This window comes from Zeus faber, assembly GCF_960531495.2.
Source record: "Zeus faber genome assembly, chromosome: 12".
NCBI lineage: Eukaryota > Metazoa > Chordata > Actinopteri > Zeiformes > Zeidae > Zeus > Zeus faber.
Window position 1 is genome coordinate 26,808,628 of NC_137196.1, and position 19,012 is coordinate 26,827,639.

General features: G+C 43.2%; 1 protein-coding gene across 1 annotated transcript in view; it reads left to right on the forward strand.

Moving 5' to 3' along the window:
* pappa2 (pappalysin 2) overlaps nt 1–19,012 on the forward strand; it is a gene marked incomplete at both ends in the record, with an annotated part of 77,215 nt that overhangs the window by 40,486 nt on the left and 17,717 nt on the right. The window contains 7 exons of the mRNA XM_080010500.1: nt 397–462; nt 677–773; nt 1,237–1,414; nt 6,193–6,406; nt 13,696–13,864; nt 13,994–14,126; nt 17,222–17,343. Coding sequence (XP_079866626.1) covers nt 397–462; nt 677–773; nt 1,237–1,414; nt 6,193–6,406; nt 13,696–13,864; nt 13,994–14,126; nt 17,222–17,343 — 979 coding nt within the window. The remainder of the gene's footprint in view (nt 1–396; nt 463–676; nt 774–1,236; nt 1,415–6,192; nt 6,407–13,695; nt 13,865–13,993; nt 14,127–17,221; nt 17,344–19,012) is intronic.

The following is a 19,012-nucleotide window of genomic DNA, read 5'->3' on the forward strand; positions in this document are numbered from 1 at the left end:
ACAGCCACAAGAGCTGTGCTTGTGGAGATGCTCTGACCCAGTCGTCCAGCATCACAATGTGCTCCTTATCGAAGTGGCTCAGATCCTTACGCTGCTTCAACACATCACCTTCAACAACTGTTCAATTGCTGCCTAATACATCCCATCCCTCGTGGCTGATCGGTGTATATATAGAGCGAGAGGTAGAAAAAAAATATAGGAAAAGGCAGGCTGGAACAGTGATAACCACTGATATACAGTTCTGGGTAAACACAATGACCACAATCTATTATCTAATTGTATCTTGATTGAATCCAGGATTTCTGCTAACTCTTACTTCCCCTCCTCCCGCTCTCCCTCCTCACTCTGGTCCTCCTCTCTTGTTTTGTCTCTCATACTCTCCATCTCCACTTGCAGCTGCTTGCGGCAGCCATGTCAGATCGACAGCTGTGTTCCTCCCCAGCTGGAACACGCCTCTGTCAGGTAGGCCGTCTGAAACACACCGCAGGATGTTGGAAGGGATGCGTGAATGAAGGAAACGACAGACAATCCAGAATATTACATCTGTATTCATAAATTAAGATAAGTAGATATATTAACAAGTACATGGATCGGTCTGTCCATCTACAGTATATCTACCCCCTGCCCCTCTATCAATCCATCCAACCACACATCCATCTACATCCCATCTTTCTAGGTGTACAGGTGGAGTGGAAACCTCTCGTTGCCATGTTCAGTGTCACCGTGGTTTCAGTTTGACTGTAGTGAAAGGCAGAGTCCAGCCTCCATACCAGGTACCGTGCATGTGACTGTGGTTTTGACGGGCTCCTGCCCTGGTTTTGTTGTTTTGTGATTCCGATTAAAAGTGCATGGTTTTGCAGCGTCTTCTCTTAAAACCCTCCGATGGAATTTGCAAAGTTTTACAGTCCCGTTAACCTTGGATTTATTCGTTGATCGGACGCGTTTGTCCACAGTATGAGAGGCTAGAAACAATCAAAGCGTACAGCAAGTCCACCGTGGGAGCCACCTCAAATTTAATTACCCGAGCACTTGCTTCTAAATTCAACCAGATACAAGCGCTGGAAGACAGCTGGAATGAATCACAATAAATGTGTTTGTTTTTTTTTGTTTTTGTTTTTCGAAAAATTGCAGGACGATTAGACTTTCGCACCAAGCCTTTATTTTCCCGACCGTGGCTTTTTCCGCTCCTTCAGGATCTCCCTCTTTTCTCTCTCTCTCTCTCTCCATTCACCGCAGAGTGGGACCGAGCTGAAGTGCGTCCGTGGTTCGTGGGACCGAGCGGTCGCCTGCCAGCCTGTGGACTGCGGTCCGCCGGACCAGTCCCATGTGTACCACGCCATCTTCAGCTGTCCCTGGGGAACCACCTTCGGAAAGCAGTGCTCCTTCACCTGCGGCTCCCCGGCCATCCTGCAGGGTAGAGACCTGTTCTACTCGACTATATGAAATATTGTATTTTTTCTCTTCATCCCTTTGATCCTTATTCCATTTCCATTGAATTCTTTGATTCTATTTGGAACTAATAACTTCACATGTACAGGTGTGCAAAGTGTTTTTTCTGTCTGACTGCCTGTTTTTGTATCAGCCAAACCAAACTGAGGTGCTTGAGACTGGACTGGATAAAGACAATAAACCTGAACTAAGTATTCCAAATATTGGTACTAGATGACATATTGAGCACTCTACTCATATTAAATTGCTTTTTGTTTTTTTTTAAGTAAGTCCGTAGTGCTCAACAGTGACCGCACACTTTTTGAACGACTCACGTTCCCAGAAGTGAATTTCCCATTCAGTACTCCATTGACATTTTGGAGAATCCTTATATAAGTAGTTTTAAGCCTGGAACCAGGCCAACTGACTACGAGACGAATCGTGAGCAAAAAAAACATTTGATTCAAGGCAACAATAAAAAAAAGAAAATGGAAAAAAAAGGCAAAGGTACAAGAGTGTGTACATAATTATTTTAAGAGTGAAGGAACTACTTATCCCATAAACCAGGGATCTCAACCTACAGGCCCGAGGGGCTGCATCCGGCCCACGAGACAATTTAATGTGGCCCGCTACATGGTGATAAAAGTGTATATTGATAAAACTGTCTCGCAAACATTTTTTTTTTCCCCAAATCACAAATGCTTAATTAATCCGCACAAATACACTTAATGTTTTCAAAATATAAAACGGATTTAAATTGATTCATGAGAGAGCCATTTCTAACAGGGTTACCAGGCAATTCACTAATGTGCAGGAAAAAAACAAAACAAAACAAGCAACAGGCTGGTTCTCCTATGAAGCTCCACACGGCCCCCCAAAAAGAAGACAGCCTGGCCAGTGGCCTCCAGGTCATTTGAGTTTCAGACATAAACCATTGCCAATAATACCTTTCCAACACCTTCCAACCTAGCAATAGTTTAGTGCGCTTCTACTAGAATTTAACCTTTGTTGTTATTATTATAGCGTTTTTATTGTTAATAATAGTGTTGTAATATATTGTGTGTGTTGACTGTATACAGCGTTTCAGTTCAGTGGCAACAGTAACTCACTCGCCGATAGTGTTGCTCGCGGGCGCGGTCCACATTTCCATGGTAACAGCCAGCTCCGCCAATCAGAGACGTCGCTGTTACGCTGTAGGATTGTGGGTGGTGTAGCACTTTCTCCTTGACATCGAGAACAAAACACGTTATTTCTAAAAAACAAGATTGATATCATACGGACTTGAGGCTTCCACAGGAGCATGAGCCATCATAGTCAGTCTATCTCGGACGGTTTTACGACGTCAGGGCTGATAATGAAAATCCTCGATTCAGAATATGAAGTGGGATTTCCACTTCTGGAAACTCACCGTTGAGCTTGATTGCACCTGTAAGGAGAACAGGTGCAATGGGCGTTTGCTTTTAAAGTGTAAAAGTAAGACCTTCGACCCTCTTTGTCTGTCTGTCTCATCTCTCTCTCGCTCTCTCGGTTTATAAAACCTGGTTGTGCCGGTAAACAGAGAAACGCTCCGCACCAGGCAGCTTGGCGTCGGCAGAGTGCCAAGGGCCCAGTGGGAAGGAGAGATTTAAGAGTGAGAGATTTAGAGGGTTTCGGAGAACCAAAGAAAACAAAAGCGAACACAGTGGAAAAGACCCACGGAGAGAGAGGTGAAGTCAGAAAAGAGTGGGGAACGTGTTTAAAATGGAAGGAGGGCGGGAAACAGGAGGAGGAGGGGGGAGAGCGGGAGACAGAAGAGCTCGGAGCGAGTGGGAAAAGGTGGGAGACGCCAGGGAGGGAGGGAGTCGACGAGAGGGATGGATGGAGAGAGGGAGGACCCTCGCCCAGGGCCCTGGCAGACCCAGCGATGTAAGTCGGAGAGGCGCCAAGCAACATGGCTGATTGGTAGGAAATGACCTCGCGCAACCGCTGTAATGGTTTTCTGACGCAGTCTTAAGGCTCGCTGTTGGCTACCGTGCGCCGTGCCGTGAACGAGCAGCGCTCGCTAAAGGTCACATCGAGTTTATTGTTTTAAAAAAAAAACTTCCAAAAAGGACAAAATGCACCTGGAGCAGAACACACCGAAAAAAATGTCTTGCAATCTTAACTCTTAACTTACCCAAACAAAGAGGGCTGATAATAAGCTGGAATATTTTTTTTTAGGAAAATAGACATTCCCGGCAAAATCTGCGAGTGTCAATTGTTGACCGAGTCGTACTTATTTCAGAACGTGATCTGCTAGTCTTAAACTTGGATGCGGATGTATATGGCGAGCGTGCACGACGGCCAAACCGAAACTTATGGGCCCCAGGACACCTCCAAAGGGTTTTTTTTTTTTGTTTTTTTTTACGTTGAATTCTTAAGTGATACATGAAATCAAAAGGCGCAAAACGATGTGAGGTGTGGAAGCCTCGACTCAAACATCTGTAAAACTATTTGGCTATGGGTTTCTTTGCCGTGCGATTTGGTACAGTTGTAGTAAAGGGATGGGAGAAGAGACTTAGATGCAAGCGTTGGCCCTCGCCCTGAGGAGAGGACGGAAATGTGAAATGTTGCTTTGTTCGATCTTCATTTACTCCGGAAAGGAAAAAGTCCTGTGTTTAATACCAATGCTTCTATATCCCCCATTCAATCATTTTGGGTATATTATTTGAGGGGAAATATAAAAATTGCCTTTGTTTTCGGTGGTTTATAACACACACACACACACACACACACACACACACACACACACACACACACACACACACACACACACACACACACACACACACACACACACACACACACACACACACACACACACACACACACACACACACACATTCACACACACACACATACAGACACTTTTCAAATTGGGCATCAGCACATAGCTTGGCGTTTTCAGCGTCTTGGGTATGTGATACACAAGGAAAAATAACAATTGTATGATGAATTCCAAAACAATACAACATTAAAAACAGTAAACATTGCCCAGGGTCCAAGGAGGAGGGACCAAAAAGCCTGCACGCCCAAATCGACCTGCTTTAAAGAAGGAAAGCAGGGCAGTCCTATAAAGTGCACATGTCACGCTAGATGACAGCCGCTGCTTGAACTGATTATCTGGGGCTCGCTGAGCTGCAAATCCTTCCTACAGTGAGTGTCTGGAGTCAGAATCCCAGCGTGAACAACAATGAGCCTCGTAATTTCATTATCTTAGCAGTGATTGTGCAGAAATAATACTATTGGCGGATTTTTGGTTTAAGTGAAGTATGATCAAAGGCGGCCATGCCTAGCTCACATTACCCATCATGCAAAGCCGCACAGTCCAGTACACAGTAACATATGCGGCCACCTCAACCGGTGCAGCTGCATTGGATTTTGGGAATAACCACAAAGGCACAAATGGTTAAAGAGCTCATAAAAATGCCAAGTTAAAGATTTATTACTCTTTATAGACCAAATAAAAACATGTTGTCGTGACTCTACACGTACAAACACATAATGCTTTGTGTGGGGCCACACAGTACGTCACAAGTACATGGATGCCTCAGTCAACATCATCCATATGTACACACTGGACCCGAATCAAATTTCATGTCACAGTTGAAGTAACATGAACATGTATGAACCCTCCCCACCTTCAAGTGGTCAAAGTCATAAAATGTGAGAAGTTATGAGAATAAAAAGTCTGGTACTTTTCCCATTACGTCCAATGATTGCAGATCACATCACTCTTTATATTTTTTAAATTTGTGTCTGTGTGTTTGTATTTGTGTGAGAATACTTTGTGTGCGTGTCTGCCTGCTTAGATGCTTAGAGCATATCAAAGGCAAGCTGTGATCCTTAAACTATGTCCGGTAGTCAAGTCAAGTCAAACTTTATTGGTATAGCCTGTTTCATTCGCATGGAAACCCTAGTGTGCTTCACAACGAAAGAAAAAAAAAACACAAAAAAAACCCAACATTGATAAAATCACAATATTAGAAAAGAAGAATAAAAGAATGCAGACTTAATAATGGACCATAAAAAGTAAAAGAAGGGCAAAAGAAAACAGCATTAATAAAATCCAATTCAAGAACAACAAATGACAAAAGAAGGAAGAAGACAGATTTTGGTTTAGTCCTGGGTACGACAAATAAGGCAGTGCCAGATGACCGGCAGGTTAAATCATTTACATAAGAGAAGGATATTTCATTCTTCTGGGACCTTTGTCCATTGCAAAACTCTCTATGTTCTATGTTTTGTTTTAACATGTGCCCCAATGACAATGGATATCTTCTATCTCACTATAAAGGCAGGAATCTCTGTCTGTCTGCACAGTATGTCCTTACATTATCATCCGATCTACTTCACACTTGGCGGGTGCGTTGCTGGGGACCCACGGACGTGCAGTGTTGAGTTTGGTGCAATTTGGACACCAATGCGTGGAATATCAATCAATACACTTTCAACGGAGCCAGCAGGAGTGGGGCTTCAGGGCTCCAGGACTGATTCACAAAGACTGTCTTTCCCCGGTGTATGACTCTAACCCACGGCTTCCTCTTCCATTGTGGACATTTCGTTAGACCGTGCTATTGAAACGTCTTCGCAAGCCTTACGTTTTGAACAGGCGCGGACTAGTTTGAAAATTGATTCCTAATTGTTTGAAAGGCTCATAAATCCCACACGTTGACTGAATTGTATTTCATTTACCATGCATTCAATGGCCCCTCATTGTTCTTTTCTATTCTGGTGTTTTTTCAGGGGACAGTGACAGGTTGGTGTGTTTGGAGGACGGGCTGTGGTCTTTCCCAGAGGCCTACTGCAAGGTGGAGTGCTCCGAGGCACCAGCCGTACCCAACGCCAGGCTTCTGACGGCTGGCTGCCGGGCCACGGGCCACGACGTGGGCAGCATTTGTCGCTATCGGTGCAACCAAGGCTACTACGTGACGGGCAGCCTCGGCAAGGACACGCGAAAGTGAGTGCTGATTAGATTCCTCCGTTCACCTGTAGTAGTTCAGTGGACCGTGGAGTGCAGACTGTGCCCTGGCTGTGGTTTGGTGAGGCTAGTTAGGTTTGATTTTGGTGTATATTTCAGTACGTGGGGCCTTGCACTATCTCTGCCGAAGGAAGTATTTCTGAAACCGCAACCATGATTTTGAAATAGAAAACACACAATTTATTCAGTATTCTAAAGTTCCCGATCCCGATCTGCCACCGGTCTCACCCACTCCACCACCGCTCAACTGCACTGTGCATGATAGTAATTGTCAGACAGCCCCTTTTTTTCTTGTTACGCGTCCGAACCACTGTAGCTTTCGTCGTCTAGCGGTTTCCATCAGCGATTCGAGAACCCCTGCCAGATGTTGTCTCTCCCGCTTCTGGGTCGTTTCTGCCGTGCATTTTCCATGTCAGCCCTAGAATTCTCCTGTAGCAACGCGTTTGGAAGGCATTTATCCCCTTTTCGATGTATATGTTATACGTCCAGGTTCAGCATCCGTACAGAGCAAATGGACATAGTTAGTAAGTGCATCAGTTTTATTTTTGTGGGAAGGAGAGGGTTCTTGCTCGTCCATATCTTGTTTAGTTTCGCAAGCTGACCGGTAGCAATGGCCAGAATTCTCACTTCCAAGTCCGAGGTGCGCTGCTCCTTCACCACAGGGCGTTGTCGCACCACAGGAACTTTTTCATAGTTCTAACAACTTTTGGAGGAACAGTCCCTTTTTTTGTGTCCGCACCGCAGGAACTAGGAACGGTCGTAGTTCTTAGAATGCTGTTTTTGAGGGACTTTTTTAGCTTCCACTCCAAGGCAGGGACTTTCCAGTGCAACAGGAACCTTCAGTGATGTGAAGTCAACAGTGATTGGACGAACACATGAGCCAATACAGCACCGGCAACCGGCATATTTAATACCCGCGTAAAGCTGTAACTAGTATTTTTATTGTAGATGTATTAATTTCATTAATTTTTTTAATTTATTTTTTCAGAAACAGATTTCGGTGGACCGATAATATGAAATAAGTGAAAGTTACGGAGTAAATACAAGACGGAACATGCACCTCGTGCTGAAACCCCATTGGCTGATGTCACTTCAGAGTACCTACTGGCGATGCGAATGCAACCAAAAAACAAAAGCCCTTGAAGGTATCTAGTTTTCCAGGGGACCTCTCCAGTTCCTAGTTCCCCTCAGAGAGCCCCGAGACTGTTTGGTCCAAACACGCCTATAGAGTTGGTGTATACTGTACAAAGTGGTCTACCAATTCCAGCACGTTCCCACTTTCATGCTGTTCCTCATCGTCGCCTGAGATGTTACCATCACTTTACTTTTCTCACTGCTTATCTCCATACCCTATCTCCGTGCTGTCGTGTCCAGACATTTGGTAATGTCCGCTAGTTCCTCCTTGGATCCGGCTGCGAGGTCTATGTCATCCGCGAATCGGAGATTTGTTATACTTCGTCCGCCAACTTTGATGGTGCCAGTGAAGTCCTCCAATGCATCCATCATAAGCTGTTCCAGAAAGATGTTAAATAAGCATGGCGACAGAATGCATCCTTGGCCGACTCCCACCCACGTTTGAAACCATTCCAGTGCGTCACTGCTTGATAGCACCGCATTGCTACTCTCGTTATAGAGCGCCTCAATAATTTTCTGAATCAGAATTATTTTATTTTGCCAAGTATATTTGCACATACAAGAAAAGTGACTTGGTGAGGCTGGGGCATTAAAGACAAAAAGCAACATGATATAAGCAAAATAACAGCAAACTATGGAACAAAGAATTAAAGAAAATATGAATGGTGAAATGTTTACACACTAAGTTATTAAGAACTGTAAATGTTGCGTTGGCTGTGAAAGGCGAAGGGGCAATGAGAGGACTAGAGGCTATGAAATGGTATGAGGCGAGGCATGTACACTATGATTGGAATAAATATAATATAGATTTACGTGTGTCTATGTATATACATTTGTATTGCACATGTTTATTTTACACAGGAGGTAGGAGTTGTTGGTGGCGCAGGAAAATCAATGCATTGTCTGTGTGTGTGTGTGTGTGTGTGTGTGTGTGTGTGTGTGTGTGTGTGTCAGGGGTTGGCGGGGAGTGGAAGTTCCAGTGTCACTGAGAGGCAGGGGGCTTGTTTGTCAGCCCTTCCATGGGGAAGGAACTGTTCAGGTGGTGCAAGGTTTTGGTCGTGATTGACCAGAACCTTTTTCCAGTCTTTGGAAGAGGTGGTGACCGGGATGGGAAGGATCTGCGATGCATGCGCTCTTCCTGGCCCTGAAGGGGTACAGGTCCAGGAGAGACGGCAGGTTGCACCCGATGGCCTTCTCAGCTGAGCGGATGATCCGCTCCAGTCTGCCTTTGTCCCTGGCAGTGTGGGCGGCGAACCAGACGGTGATAGATGAGCTGAGGATGGACTCAGTGATGGCCGTGTAGAACTGGACCATCATTTTCTGCAGCAGGTTGAATCATCTTTATCCTGCTGTTTATGATTCTCAACAAGACCTTGCTCGTGTGGCTTACAATTCTTACGGTCCTGTAGCTGTTACGTTTATGGAGGTTTCCTTTCTCTGGCAGTGGGATTATCAAGGATTTTGTCAACTGTGATGGCCACTCTTCACTCTTCCAGAATGATTTGCAGAACTTACGCAGCACGTCCAGGGTGATGTCTCCCCAACTCTTGATTAATTCTGCTGGTATTGTTGTCAAATCCTGCGGCTTTCTCACTTTTCAGTTTCCTCACAGCTTCTTCCGATTTCCCTTCTCAGTATCTCGGGTTCATCATATTCATCCACACCCGGTCCCCCTTGGTCCAGGTTGGTAAGTATGATTGCGTCAGTTGCGATGGGGTAGTTTGAAAGTTCTTTCATGTACTCTGTTCATCTGTATCACTCCATTCTCCATTAGCAGTTTACCACCGGCATTTTCCCATGATGGAAGATTTAGCTGCTTCATGACTTCATACACTTGTTTCCAGTTGTTGTTCTCAAATCCTGGATTTCATCCCGTTCAAGTCTTTTGCTTTCTTTATTTCTTTTCACACTTTAGAATTCACATTTCTGTATTTCCGGTCATTCTCCTCGTCCTCATACCTTTTGGCTTTTAGACCTCCCCTTTCGTCGCAGTTTCTCAGGATTTGTGCTGTCATCCGAGCTTGTCTTCGTTTCTTTTCCTTGCCCGGGAATTCTAGAACCGTTCCCTTCATAGCATTTGCGAATTCGTTAGTTGTGACTTGCGCATCTGTCATTACCACCAGCAGTGCAAACTTTCCTCCATTCGATATTTTGAAATTCTCTAGTACATCTCGGTCTTTGACTCTTCCTCCGATGTTGTACTTCACCCGTGTGGAGGGGTTCTCCTTCATGTTCTTCAGGTTCAGTTTCTGTGTCATCCTGACAAGACTGATCACTGCCGATGTCAGCTACCGGAAACGGCTGTGCTTTGTTTCCATTCATGCTGCTGGCGTATTTTGCATATCGGTTGGCATTCTAACACTGCCCTCGTATAGTCCTTCCTTACAAGGAACCCAACGTGTCCATGATGCTTCTTCTCCTCCTAAGCACTCCACCATAATATATGTCCTTCGTCTGTCACTGTCTCCCGGGTGTTCAGCTATTTCATCTCTGTGATGCCGAGGATGTTCCACCTGTATCCGTCCATCTCATACTCCGGTCCGTTGAGCTTCCCGTCAGCGTGGGGTGTTCTCACATTCCACGTTCCAATGGTTACTTCATCTTTTGCAAGTCTCAGTAGTCTGTCTTCCCCAGTAGCATACTTTTGTTAATATCGAATACCGCAATATTTGCCACCATATGCAATATTTTATCGCATATGGTGGTTGGTTATTTAAGTATCTAAATATGGACCCCGTCCATCCGCGGGGCCAGGGGGAGCGACGGGCAGAGCAGCAGAGCGCACGGACAAAGCTCGTACACTTGTGCGCACAAAGAGGATGTATGTGGATGTAAGCGCATAACAGCGAAGAAGCAGATGGAGGATTTGGACGTGGTGGCACGCTTGGCGCGGATGTTCCGGCGATTAAGTTGCGGCTCCGGGTTATTACTTGCATTATTACAATTTTATTATAGAGAGATGCCAAGTCTATAGCTTTGACCGCGAGACTCATGCATATCACCCAGTTCACACCTCACACGCTACAATTCATATTTTTCACGCTGAGAATCCAAAAACAAGTAAAATTGCTTTTCTTTTTACGTATATATATTTCCTCACTCCTGCTTGCTTGGTGCTCGTCACTGTTCGCGTGGCGAACGGGTGATCCTTTCTGCACGCACGTTACGTGAATGCTCACGCGCAACTTAGCTGGAGGGCATAAAATACCCGTTCTCCGTGACCTGGCATAAAGGTTCACCATTTCTCCAAATAAAAAATAAAAAAAGAGTGTTTTTATTGGAGATATTTTTATTGTAATTGAATGAAACCAAAAAAGCACTGTGCACAACTGTGCATAACGGGAACTCTTCTCCGTCACTCTCTTACCCACCCACCAAGTCTGATGTGGCAAATGTTTAAGCTTAAAAAAAATCTTAACTTAAAATCTCATGGTCAGCCTATATGTCATATCAGAAAAAAAATGGTTGCAAATTATTTCAATTCTTTAAATGTTCTTGAATCTTAAAAGTTTCTCAGAAGTATGCACAGTAAAGCATTCAGTGAAAGCATTCATTGTGCTATGAACAGTTATAAATTATGGGAACCAACAACGAGGCCACGGTTGAAACTTGGCAAACTTATCCTTTAAGGTAATGCAGAAAAAAGGGTCTAGTGAGTTTTGCGATAACATAAAAATATAAATAAGTCTGTGGCAACCAAACTGTGCAGACTGGGATCGGCGTAATTTTTAACAGGAATTTCCTTCTCTGCCCTCAGTTTACAACGGTCTTAATGAAGTAAGAGTTTTTGATTTGGCAGATCATTTTAACTCATTTAGGTAACAGCATACAGTGTACACACAGTACATAGAACCAACCTGTGGAAAAAGGTTTTAAATGAAGCAAAAGCTATTATTTTCACAGAGGTCTTTCTAGGTCCTTCGCCCGCAAGGCTGTTGCGGGCGAAGGCTGTTTGGGGTTTTCTGCAACAAGCTTGCATAAAGTCCCAATAAAATCTGTACCGCTGCTTAACCAGGCTCATTATCGCTTTGCCAGTTGTGTTCCTGGACACCCCCACTCATTATTCAACACAATTTGCGTGTTGTTCCCGAGATGAGGGTTTCCCATCTGCGGCACACACAGCCCTTGGTGAAAGCTTTACAGTACGTCCTGCATGAGTTGGGAGGCCTTTTACACAACTGTTTTGGTCTACCAAACAATTTGTCAGGGTGATAACCTTAAAAGCACCGTGTTAGCTGGTGATACAGTGGAATATACTGTAGATTATGCAAGTGCTCGATGCATTTCATTGCAGTTATGTTACAGCAAATGCACATAAAACAGGGAATGAAATATTTGTGAATAAAAAAAACTAATCATCTGATAGCACAATATCTTGAATGGACTGATCTATTTGCACCTGTGTATGTTTATGACTGATTTTTACCGGATAAACATTTTAACAGCCCTGAATTCATTATTAGTACAATATGTAGCAGTAAATGGCCGCAGCTACTAACCAGCTTTAAACAGCTTTTTTTATGATTGCCTTGGACATTTGTACACACACTGATTTTTACCTTGACACAGCATGTGTGGGAGCTGATCCATCGAGGGTGCAACTTTCTTTATTATTTTTAATCATGTTTAGTTCTGTCAGTTAGCACCTTTAGCTAAACCCTTGAGTTTTGAATTCTTATGAGGTGGGTTGAAGATACTTTTGGTTGGACTTGGCTGCTCTCACAGCAAACATTTTACTGACACTTAATCACATGCTGGGAACATCTTCTGCCACTTAATCGCATTCTAGGTACAGCAATCACTTTACTTGCCAAGTATGTTTGGATACATCTGGAGTAAAATATCATTTAATAAACTATAAAAATTATAAGGGCCAAAAGGAGATAGATCAAAGCTGAAAGTATTTCTTTATATGGTCCACGACTTTTAAGCCATAATTGTGGGAAATATAGATTTGCCGTTGAGATTCTGTGGAAAATGGGCAACTGTTTTCTGGCGTATGTGTAAGAGCATTGCAAGAGCACCGTCACACAGCACACGTTATGTATAAGCAAATCTCATGGGAGACTGTATCAAGTCTCCCATGAGTGATGCACCTTGTGCAGCCCTGGATGTGAAATAGAGCAAACTTGCAGAATCAGGGAGTGGCTGTTGCATTATGGGCAGTGCACATCTGTTTTCTTAGGTCACAGTAACATTCTTGGCAGCCTAGCTACATGACCTTTTAAGTATTATCAGTTTAAGTTAGTCGACACACATACGACTGGAGAGAAGACAGTCCTAGGCCTGCAAAGACAAATGCCTCCAGGAACACAGATAGAGCCAAGTGTCGCTGGCAAAGAAATAAAGATGCCAAGTTGTAGGAACTACTCCACTTTGGGTCTTAGGGAACCAAATAAAATGGTTGGCCATTAAAAACAGAGAGCAACACAAAGGTGGTGTCGGGATGAGGGGCTTGTGATTTATTTTGTTCGCCATCTACATTTCCGAGAGCGAACTTTGGAAAATGCAGAGTTGAGTTAAAAACAAGCAAAGAATAAGCTCTATCAAAGCCAGTCTGGTAGAGAGCCAACAGGCTGTCCGCCGAGAGCCATTGAACCAAGTTACTTAGAGGAACACCTTCAAGATCTCTGATGAAGAAAGAAAGTTGTGACATCATATAGGTCACAGGTCAGTTTCTCGGGAGGAGAAATTATTCTGGAGAGCTAGAATACAGATGCTACATGGCCAGATGTTCAGGGAGACTGGATTTTGGTAAAGAACTATAGCAGATAAGCAGTGATGCTTGGCAAAAGAAAGTTGTGGGGCAGAGTTGCAGGAACTTAGTAGGTCTGCTGGTGAAATGAGCTTAAATCTGTGGTGACAGAAAAAAATAAAATGTTTGAGAGATTAAGAAAATAAACGAGTCCATCAATCAGAAGACATACTTTGGGGAAAAGAAAGTGACCATCTGGCCCAAAGATGAAGGTAAACCTGGGTGAAATAAAACTCTAGTTTCAAATGGAATTCTTGGACTTCTTCTTGGAGCTCAAGGATTACCACATACAGTTCATAAAAGCAAACATTATCTTTTGTTTTTTTTATTATTTTTTTAAATAATCATCTCTCCCTGATTCATCCGTTCTCTCTATTAGGAAGTACCTGAAGGTGGAGTGTCTGGAAGGAGGGCAGTGGAAGGAGCCCGGATGTGAACCGGTTTCCTGCCCTGCCCTGCCAGATGTTTTCCAGGGCATGTACACCTGTACCAACGGCCTGCACTATGACTCACTCTGTACCCTGCAGTGCCCAAACGCAACAGAGAATGTAAGGGTAAATCGAGAGCTACACTGGCCACACTTTCGTCCATTTTTTTGATCTTCGTTTATCGCCTTCAATTAATTAATGTTGGGTGAAAACCATGTCAGGATTCACTCTTGTCGCTCTCCTCCCCAGAATACGATCCGCTGCACCAAGGAGGGAAAGTGGACCGAGGAGTTCACCATGTGCCCCAGGCTGCAGGGGACCTGTGACTCCCCATCACACATCAACTCGGTGGAGTACAGCTGCGACCAGGGGACGGCTGTCGGTGAGCATGCAAGCTCTTCACAGATCTCCAGCATGTCGATGAAAACAACTCGAGCAGGCTGGGGATACAAGGGGTCAACAGGGTCCTAATGGAGGTCCTGAGCCGCTCATGGACAAGTTTTGAATTTTACCATTCATTTTTATAAGGTCAGAAGTGCCAAAATCAAGATTAGCTGCAGTTGTTTTTACGTTTAAATTGCTCTCCACTAAGCATTCTGTCAATATGGGCCACGTTGTTTTCCCATAATCCATTTGTTTTCTCAAACTTTGGCTCGAGAGCAAGAGGCACTGTTTAAACTGTTTGTATTTGGTATTTGGATACTCTGTTGAGTAAGACTTTATTCCATATCCAAACGCTGTGTGGTCATTTAGGATGTGTGGAAAGATGATTGGTCTATATCATGGTTTAGATGACCTCTGCACACTGGTTTTAAGATTCTTGGTGGTACTGGCCCACCCCGGCTACAAAGGCACTGACATTCTCCAACTAACCACTCATTGCACAACAGAAGGTTTAAAAGCAGCCATCCTCTCCGCAGTGTTCCCAATGTTAGTTTTAATTCACAACTGTGTGAACACAGCATGTAATTCATAAATAAATTACATGTTTTGTATAGCTACTGTAACATCGGGTTTTAATTAGCAGAGCCAGGATCTCCTTTCTTGTTAATAAGTACAATAAACTGTTTGTGTATTTTGGGAAATATATATGGATAAATCTAGACCTACACTACTCAACTTTATTTATATAGCACCTTTATACAAGCACGCAGCACAAAGTGCTTTACCGAGGAAAATTAAAACAACACAGACAAATCACTACAATGAAACAATAAAATGTTAAAAATCAATAAATAAAAGTAAATAGAATAAAGTAATAAAGTAAGGATAAAAAGTAATGATTAGAACTTAAAAACTAAGGCTATAACATTACTCCAAGTTAAAAGCTGGATTAAAAAGATAGGTCTTTAATCTCCTTTTAAAAATACAGAGAGAGCATGCCATTCTAATATCCAGAGGCAGTGGGTTCCAGAGTTTAGGGGAATAAAAACAGAAGGCGCTCTCACCAGTTCTTTTATGAGACACATATCTGTGAGGAACATTAAAAAATAAAATAAAAAAGCAGCAGAGGACCTCAGTGTTCCGGCTGGAACATAAAATGAAAGAAAATCTCTGATGTAGGCAGGAGCAAGGTCATTTTAAGCTTTATTAACAAGTAAAATAACTTTAAAATCAATTCTAAAATGATACACGTCGCCGGGGCAGTGTCTTAAGCAGTGGGGTAATGTGATCCATTTTCCTTGTTTTATTTAAGACTGGCTGCAGCATTCTGAACTAGCTTTAGTTTTCTTTCGTGAGTATTTTAGCATCTTCCTAAGTCAAAAAGTCTAACCGTGGCAATAATACATAAGATGAAAAAAATGATATTTTAATGACCTTGTTAGTCTAAAATCAGCCCCAAGTTTGCTGAGACCATCAAGCATTCAGTGCAGTTTTATTTTTTGCTGCTTTGGGTCCTATTAAAAGAATTGCTGTTTTTTTCCCGCATTTAGCTTTATTTTAATTTAATACATTAATGTCAGTGAGACAGGCAACGACAGGCGAGACAGAGATTTACAATTGAAAAAATATGGCAATAAAAATGGAAAATGACATGGTGATGGTAAATAATATTTCCAAGTGGGAGCATATAAAATGAAAGAAAATTGGGCCAAGAATACTTCCTTGAGGAATACCATATTCAATAAAGGGATGTTCCTGACTACTAATTTCCCTGATGTTTAAACGGAAGTTTAAACTGAGACAAGTCGACTAATCTAAAAGTCAGAAAAAATAGAATATATTATAAAAAATATTGCGTAGATTATAAAATATATAGTGTATATTATAAGAGCGATTTGAAACCGTTAATCACATTCTTCAATAACCAAATCCCATTTTAAATGCCCCTGCCTAGCCATCAATTGCCTCTCAGCTTTTCTTCCATTTCTTTGAAGCTGAAAAATTGCAGCAGTTTTCAATTGGTGATTTACGCATTAATTGCCTTTTCCTCGGTTTGTGCAGGAGCAACTGTATATAGTGAGAGACTTAATTTTCATTAAAATCATCAACAAGGTCATCCACTAAGCCAGTGGTGGATGGAGGAAAGGTATTTTCCAGATTTGAAAATCCATCTTTATTAACTTCATTTTTAATGTTAGGCATCACAACAACATTCTCTGGACAATAATTTGATGTAAACAGTGGTATTAAAAAAAGACACAAAAATGATCAGAAACAGGGACCTTGGCAATGGATGAAATGTCAACATCAGCCCCAACGCCCCACCGACGGTGCGCTGCAGGCACCGTCGGAGAGATGCGGAAGCCACCTTGGTGGCTCAACCGTATAAGGCATGAAGGCAAAACGCCGGCAGCGATCCGCTTTCGAATGCAGCCTGTGATGTTCACTCGATGATTTTTCTTTATTTCTGGGTGCAATTTTGGCACCGCCCTCAATAATGGCGCCGAGGCGGCTGCCTATGTCTCCCATAGGAGGCGGTGCCACTGATAACAGGAATGGAGAGAAAGTCCCTATCTACGACTGTAGACGTGTGGTCGGAACAGGGGGGTAGTTTTAAGGATTGACGTTGCGAAATTGACCGAACTACGGCGGCTCCTACAGGACGTGGATGTCCGTCTTTAGACGATTTACAGGACTTTAGCGTGAGCTCTGTACTGTAGACTAACCTTGCCTGTTGTATTGTAGGCTAACAGTCTGGATCATCACACCAGAGCAGTCTTTAATAACAGCTGCAGGAAGAATTACTGTGCGCCTTTCATATTTGATTAAAATCATTCTGAAATATTTTCAACCACTGTGGCAGCCTAGGAAACACGCACACACACAAACACACACACACACACTGCATTACTAGTAAAGAAGCAGGTACTCTAAAGGTCTCGGCAGTAAACCAGATGACAAAGGCGTGTTGACGGTCCTGTGCTGTATTTTCCACTCTGCTCGCTCACAAATAAATTCAACAGATGCAAATGTAGGCGAGTAGAGAAACTGTTAATTTTCCCCCTCGTCTCCCTGCCTCCGCTCGCCTCGCAGGTGCTGTTTGCTACCCAAATTGCGTCGTGGCTCTGGACATGGACCTGCGTGACCCAGTTGTTCTGTCCAACGGCACCGTAGTCAACTCCGTCCAGCACTGGATGCTGCCCACCAAGGTCCAGGTGAGAGGTCCCACCAGGATAACTCAGAGTCTACTTTAGTTGAGTTGGGGTCATTTCAGTTGGGTTGACCCTGGTTTAGTTCAGTCCAGTTTATGGAAAAGGTACAAAGTGAGTGTCTCATTTTCCCATAAGTTTCCAGACAAACAACTTCTCTAACTTCAATAGTTTTTTTTTGTTGTTTTTTCCCCACAAGAAACCGCAGGTTCTGCAGGACTCGACAGTGCTCGCATTTCGTTCGCAATCGCGACTCAATAGATGCGCGCAACCCACAAAATGTATTTGGGAATGCCGCGGTGAAGCACGCTTTCTGCGCTTGCGGCGGCTGCACTGTATCGATGGCTCATTCGCGATGTGTCGCAAAGAAGCGGCAACACAGTGCGGGGCGCAAAACATGCGAGCGGGCGGCGGAGTCAGACATTTCAGCACTTGCAGGTTGTCATTATCTTAATGCATTAAATCGGCTTTTGTAAGGTTGCACTTTAAGTGACATTTGAATGTTTGAAAGCTGCTTTCAACTGTTTATTTGATTCAAAAGAGTGGCTAAATAAAAGGAGGCAGTATTGTTGTACAAGCCATGTTGTGAACCGCTGGCTGAGCTCAAAGTGGGCCAGACAACCTGCTTACAAAAGCTTCCGGACCAGTGATATCCTCCCTTAGCATCTAAACGGCCTTAGCAGACTTTTCTTTTTTGGCGTTTACAACTAAGAAGAGCTACTTCATTATCCAGGTGTTAATCCAGTGTGTACTGTTGATACAGTTTAAAGCAGTTTAAATATTACATAATTATTACATCGTTTGGAGAAACAAGAGACAGAAACAAGAGAAGACCTAGTGTACATTTTGTATTCAAGTCAATTAAATCATTTTGCTTGTAAATGTCTTCTAATTTTCGTTTTGTCGCCTCTAAAGTTCTTTATACGCCCCTATATTTTTAAAAATCATTTCTCAACATAGCTCCTTGGGGGGGAAAAAGTAAGCAACAAGCTCTGTTCTGATCCCTTAATCCAACCCCCAGGCTGACCAAAATGCCAATGAACGCATTTAATCTTCTCTAAATCAGATGGACACGTACAGCACACACACACACACACACACACACAGAATAAAAAAACCCAAACCAAATGCTGTGGAGAAGCGTAGACCCATAAACCAGTATCAAATTCTAAGCTGCTTTATTCATTTGAGCAAGTTGAAGGCCGACAAGGTAAAATAAACACTAAAAACACTGAAGTGCAAGTTGGCTTGACTTATTTGAAAGGCTGCGGCTGCATACTGCCTTGCCACCATTTGGAAGCCTGCGACATTCTCGCAAAACAGTTGTTGTTCTACTCTGTAGCTGCCACAAAGGTGCTTGTGAAAGCTGATCCGCTAACAAGCAGCATCTTGTTATTGTTGTTGTACAGGAACCACCATAATGAATAAAGAAGCGGATCCGCTTTGCAGAGTGCATCTACTGCACACACCATTCAATTAATATTTATCGGCTCGATACACAATCATTCATATTGTAGTAATGCTAACTTCAAAAACCACCAGTGGGTGCGCAGGGAAACCCTTACAATGATAATAATAACACAATAATAACAAATAATAGCATTTTATTAATAACGCCTGGCAAATCCAGCACGCAGCTGGACACCCTTCTTTATTCATCATTATCACGCTGCAC